This window comes from Dipodomys merriami, unplaced genomic scaffold, assembly GCF_024711535.1.
Source record: "Dipodomys merriami isolate MVZ:Mamm:240054 unplaced genomic scaffold, mDipMer1.0.p SCAF_120, whole genome shotgun sequence".
NCBI classification, from domain to species: Eukaryota; Metazoa; Chordata; class Mammalia; order Rodentia; family Heteromyidae; genus Dipodomys; species Dipodomys merriami.
In genome coordinates, this window is record NW_027202494.1 from 711,447 (window position 1) to 717,235 (window position 5,789).

The following is a 5,789-nucleotide window of genomic DNA, read 5'->3' on the forward strand; positions in this document are numbered from 1 at the left end:
GCTGCCCAGCGTTTCTCCTCGTTGAGTCAGGAAGAAGGCACGTAGATTTCTTACCTGGCTTTGTACAACCCATATTTACGTGCTGAGTGTGCAGCCCAGAGCACACACTCCGTCCCTTCTTCCCTCCCTGACCTCCTTTCTCCTTTTCCTGGAATGCCAGAGCCTTGCCCACCAGCGGGGGTATGGGATTGTACAAGGCACAGAGCAGCCCCGGCCGGGCAGAGGTCTGTGCACACCGCCAGCCGCCCGCTGGCCCCACATGGCAGGCAGTCTATGGCGGCATCTTGGCTGTGTTCTCAGCGTGTGGCTGGGGGAGAGGCGGCCATCCCTAGGCCCTGAGACAGCTCTGAGTCGAGTCGGGCATGCAGCAGCACCGGGGACCAGCTTCCGAAACTCACTGGTCCCCTTGGTCAAAGATTGTAGAGTCCTTTCAAGGAGATCCCCTTGCACCTGGCACGTTCTAGGGGTCGGGCTGTCCGCTCTCCTGCCCCCCCCCCAGGTCTGGTAAGGCCCCATTGCACCCCGAGTTGCCAACGCTGGCAGGGTGTTGTGGAAGGACGCGTTGCCGTGGCCTGTGCAGAATTGGGGAGAACCTTCATTAGCTGTCACACGGACGATTTCTCCAAAGCCAGGAGGCCCAGCACTGTACCTGCAGGCCAGTTGTCTGTCCATACCTCCTCTCTCTCGCTCTTTCTCTCAGGCAGGGAGGGTTTTCCGAATCTTAGGGGCAGAAGGAGTTTTCTGCGAGACCTTTTTGAAGCATCCGGACAAGGAGAAAACTAGTTCTCCTGGGACACGTGGCTTGAAGAGAGCTTTGCAAAATGAAAACCTGGGTCTGGGGCCGCTGGGAGCTCTGCCACCCGTCTCCACGCTGCGTGGACCTTCTTTCTCCATGTTCCCGGCTCTCCCAAACCGACAGTCCTGGCCTGCCTCACACAAACCCTCCGCCCGGCTCCTGCGAGTTCTGGGAAGGAGCACAGAGCTTGCTGAAGTGTGAGCCAGCAGCCTCCTCCAGGAACATAGCTGCGAAGAAACTGCTTTGCACACTTTGCTTCAGATCCCCCTGACTCTACTTCAAAACAGCATGGAAATAAAATGTCACTTAGCAATCTCCACGGCTCCCAGGCTCCTTTCCTTCCTCTGCGCCCAGCACCACCACCAACGCCAAGCCACCATCCCCGGCCTAAACCGTCTGGTTCTACAAAAGCACAGCTCACCTGCTGTGGTAGAAGCTGGTGACACTCAGCTCAGATCCCCAGAGGGGACTCAGAGGGGCCCCAGCACAGGAGCTGGAGATTTCCACGGGTAAAACAGAGAAGACAGCACAGCCACCCAGCTGCACTTCACCAGACTGTATTGCTCTCAAATGTAATTTTACAAAGACATACCGAAATCCGAGAGAAAAACAACCTCCCAACGATTTAACAAACTGCAAAGTTGACAAGAGTTAGACCACTAACCGCGTCATGGATTATCCGTGGTTTTTGAAGGGTAATAGGGTTTCACCTACGTTCACTGTCAGAGGAAAAGGGTTTAGAAATCAAATCCAGAGATAGATCTTTGGAAATCTGCTTTTCATGGGGGGGGGGACTGCCATCAACTCGGGAGGGTCCATCAGCCCCCTTTCCATCTCCTGGCCCATCTCAAACGCTCTGGAAACCTTGAGGAGGGGCTAGGAAGTCTGCAGCTCAGGAAATCCAGGGAAAGCAGGACTCACCCCAGCCCAGCCCGAGGTTGGCACATGGGTTCCCTTTCCCTTTCCCCTTCTTCTCTGCCTATGCCAGAGCTCTGGACAAGGAGAACGAGAATCACCCCTTTGTTTTGGCCATCGACTTGTTTTTTGTACTTAACAATTGCTTTCATTACAGCAAGTGAGCCGCTCGGGGTCCCTCGGACAGTTTTGTCCACCCCTCCACCAGGGCAGTTTCTCAGATTGCACTTGAGAAAAGAAAAACACAGATCTCGGGGTGAGAGGTTATTGATAGTACCTCCACCTCCATCTCCCCATCTCTGGATGTCTGCACGGACAGCCACCTGTGCCCCCAAAACAATCCAAACACGGGGTATGCCACCCCGAGCCACCCGTGTCCCCCAAAACAATCCAAACACGGGGTATGCCACCCCGAGCCACCCGTGTCCCCCAAAACAATCCAAACACGGGGGTATGCCACCCGGAGCCACCCGTGTCCCCCAAAACAATCCAAACACGGGGGTATGCCACCCCGAGCCACCCGTGTCCCCCCAAACAATCCAAACACGGGGGTATGCCACCCCGAGCCACCCGTGTCTCCAAAAACAATCGAAACACGGGGGTATGCCACCCTGAGGATATTTCTTTTTAGGTTTTGCTTTTAAAGTGTGAGAACACAAACACACTGTCCAAACTTGGGCATAAAACCAGCATGGATTTATTTTAAGGTAAATACAACAACGAAGACCACGAAAGACAAACACGAATGAAGTTAATTTTTTTAAAGTTTTTGTTTTGTGTTTAAGGCATACTCGGGGTGGCGTCTACTATACAAACTGTCACGCTTCGTAAATAAAAAGTATCAGATACTTGACTTCTTTATCCACCAGTAACAACAAAAATAAATTATTTTTCTTGTTTTGTCAAAGACCTCCAACTGGGAGAAGACTCGAGGGCTCTCCCGGTTCCTCCTGGGGAGGAGGAGAGGTCTCTAGAAATTTTAATTTGGTGAAAATGGTCGGGCAAGATGAAAAAGGTTATCCAGTGAACTCAACTTTAAATATTATATTAATGGCTCTGAACAACAACAACAAAACAGCCTGCTTACAGATCCACGCTTTGTTTTTGGTGGGGTTTTTTTTTACAGCACGGTTAGAGAAAATCATCACCACGCAGGCGGCGGTGGGAGGCCCACGCGAGTCCGCAGGGGCCCGCTGCTCAACCTCCCACCCCGGGGCGCGGGGCCCCGGGAGGGGAGCGCTGCGGGGACTCGGTCCTCACCTCGGGGCGCCGGCCGGCCGGGCAGGGCCCCCCAGGCCCGGGGGCAGCGGGTTACCTGCTGGCGTCCTGCGTCCGTGAGCCCCGCGTCCGCCGCTCAGTACTTGGTGCAGTCGTACGAGTAGGAGGCCGCGTGGCGGTAGAGGGGCGGCGCGGGCCTGTAGGGCAGCTGGCAGGCGGCGCTGCCCGCCGGCGCCTCCCCGAGGCCCGAGCCCTCCACGCCCAGCCGGTGGGAGCTGAACATCTCCCGGACGCCGGGGAACGTCTGCTGCGGGGCCGCGAACGTGTGGCCGGGGAGGTGGCTCAGGTCCCCGCCGCCGTGGTTCAGGTACCAGGCGGCGGCCGGGGAGGCAGCGGCGGCGGCGGCGGCCTGGGGCGGCGGCGGGGCCGGCGGCGGCGGCGGCGCGGGCGCGTGGCGGTGGCCGTGGTGCGGGTGGCGGTGGTGGCCCGCGGCGGCCATCGAGGCCTCCTGGCCGGCGGCGGCGAGGTGCAGGGCGGCGGCGGGCGGGGACGCGGGGCCGCCCGCGTGGTCCGACAGGGCCTCGTCCAGCGCGGGGGCCGCGCACACGGGCGCCGAGTACAGGCTCAGGGCGCGCACGCTGCACTGGTAGCCGCCGGCGCCGGGCGCGTCGGGGCCCTGCGCGCACGGAGGCCCGAAGGCGGCGGGCGGCGCGGCGGCGGCGGCGTAGGGCAGCGCCAGCGGCGGCCCCGCGCCCGGCGGCGACGCGCGCAGCGTCATGATGCTCTCCACGCTGAAGCCGGGCAGCCCGTTGGGCGGCGCCGCGGCCTGGGGCTCGGGCAGCGGGCCGTCGGGGGAGCCGGCGGCCGGGCTGCCCGAGGCGGCGCTGCCCGCGGGGCTGGCGCGGCGCGCGCGCTCGGGGCTCGGCGCCTCCGCCTTGGGCGTGACCACGGGCGGCGGCGGCGGCGCGGGCGGCTGCGCGGGCGAGGCCGCCTCGCTCTTCACCGTGACCGGCGCGGGCGCGGGCTCGCGGGGCGCGGCGCGCGCGGCCGGCTCCTCGCCGCGGCCCCGGGGCGCGTCCTTCTTCTTGAAGCGCCGGCGGCGGCGCAGGAAGCTGCCGTTCTCGAACATGTTGTAGGAGTCGGGGTCCAGCGTCCAGTAGCTGCCCTTGCCCGGCTTCTTGTCGTCGCGCGGCACCTTGACGAAGCACTCGTTGAGCGAGAGGTTGTGGCGGATGCTGTTCTGCCAGCCCTGCCGGTTCTCGCGGTAGAAGGGGAAGCGCTCCATGATGAACTGGTAGATGCCGCTCAGCGTGATCTTCTTCTCGGGCGCGTGCTGGATCGCCATGGTGATGAGCGCGATGTAGCTGTACGGCGGCTTCACCAGGTCCTTGGGCGCCGCGGGCGGGTGCGGGTAGGGCGCGTATGCGCGCCCCGCGCCCGCGCCGTACGGCTCCGCGTGCCCCGCGTAGACGCCCACGGGCCCGGCCACGCCGCCGTAGCCGCCCGCCGCGCGGTAGTAGCTCTGCTCGCCCAGGTAGGGCACGGCGCCCAGGCCGGGGGGGTCGGGCGCCGCGTAGCGCGCCTGCATGCTGCGGCCGCGGGGGCCCGGCCCGGACGGCGAGCGGGGCGCGGGGGGCCGGCGCGGGGAGCCGCGGGCTGCGGGAGGCGGCGGGGACCCGCCGCGAGCGAGGCGCCGCCGCCCGCCGCCCGCGCCCGGAGCGAGCGCCGGCCTTCAGCGGACGGGGCGGGTCGGCATCGCGGACGTCGCGCCCCGGGCCACGGCGGCGGGGGGGCCCGGCCGGCCCCGCGGTCCGCGCTGGGGAGAGGGGGAGCCCCGGCAGCGCGGCCGCCCCGCGGGCAGGGAGCCGGGCGCCGCGGCGGCTGCACCGCCGAGCCCGGAGCGCGCGCGAGGCCGAGGCCCTTTTAGGGACCGGGAAAAGTTTCCAGAGTCCCGGCGAGGGCCAGTTTTTACTTTCCCCGGGCCACGCCCCCCCGGAACTCGGGGCCAATCCGCGCGCAGCGGTGCGGCGCCGGCGCCAATCAGCGCGCGGAGCGCCGCAACCCGGCGGCTCTAAGACCCGGCCGCGCCGCCGCCGCCCGCCCGCGGCCCGCTCTGGGGGAGACGTGGAGACGGAGCCTGCCCCGGCCGCGGGCGGCCGCGTCCCCGCGTCCCGGCCCGGGGCCCGCCTGTCCGCACGCTTCCCCGCACAGGAGGAGGTCAGGTCGACACCACGCCGCGCCGGAGAGCGCAGCGACGTGCTGCGCCGCGGAGGGGCGACGGAGCGGGTTCCCGTCGGCCGGCCGGGTGTCCCCGCGCCCGCGCGTCCGAGGCTCCCGCGGGCCCGGGGCGCAGGGAAGCCTCTGCCCGCGCACAAGCCTTAGCGAGCACCCGTCCCCGCGCGCCCGGGGACCCTCACGGGGCGGCCGGCCGGGCCCAGCGCGCACCCCGCTCCCCCGCGCTTCCCCGGCCGGCCGCGCACGGCCTCGCGCTCGCTGCGTGGGGTTTCATCGAGGCGGGCCGGAGCCCGGCGCCCTCCACCTGCCGCGCCCTCCTCGTCCGTCCGCCCCGAGGACGGCCCGCTCTCCCCCTGCACACCTCGCGTCGCCGCCCCGCACTCGCTCTGCCCACTCCACGACCCGCCGGGCGCCGGCGGGAGGACGGCTCCGCGCCGACACTCGCGTCCCATCCCGGGGCCCGCGACCCCGGCGGCCCGGGCGGGCGCCGAGCGCCCCAAACGCTCGTTCTCCGCAGGAGAACCGAGGAGACGGCGCGCTCCATTTTGCTCTCGGTAAATTCGGAGTAAAGGGACGCGGGACGCCGCTGTCCCTTCCGTACCCCGCGCCATGCGTGTGCGGTCGG

General features: G+C 66.3%; 1 protein-coding gene across 1 annotated transcript; it reads right to left on the reverse strand.

The window, feature by feature from the left end:
* Positions 1-2,381: 2,381 nt before the first annotated feature.
* Positions 2,382-4,517, reverse strand: LOC138823513 (forkhead box protein C2-like). The gene has a single exon (XM_070016878.1). It carries the CDS (start codon positions 4,515-4,517, stop codon positions 3,066-3,068), a length of 1,452 nt encoding a protein of 483 aa, XP_069872979.1. The 3' UTR covers positions 2,382-3,065.
* Positions 4,518-5,789: the final 1,272 nt, after the last annotated feature.

Coding starts and splice junctions, on each gene's coding strand:
- LOC138823513 (XM_070016878.1), bottom strand. CDS start 4,517: ATGCAGGCGCGCTACGCGGCGCCCGACCCCCCCGGCCTGGGCGCCGTG.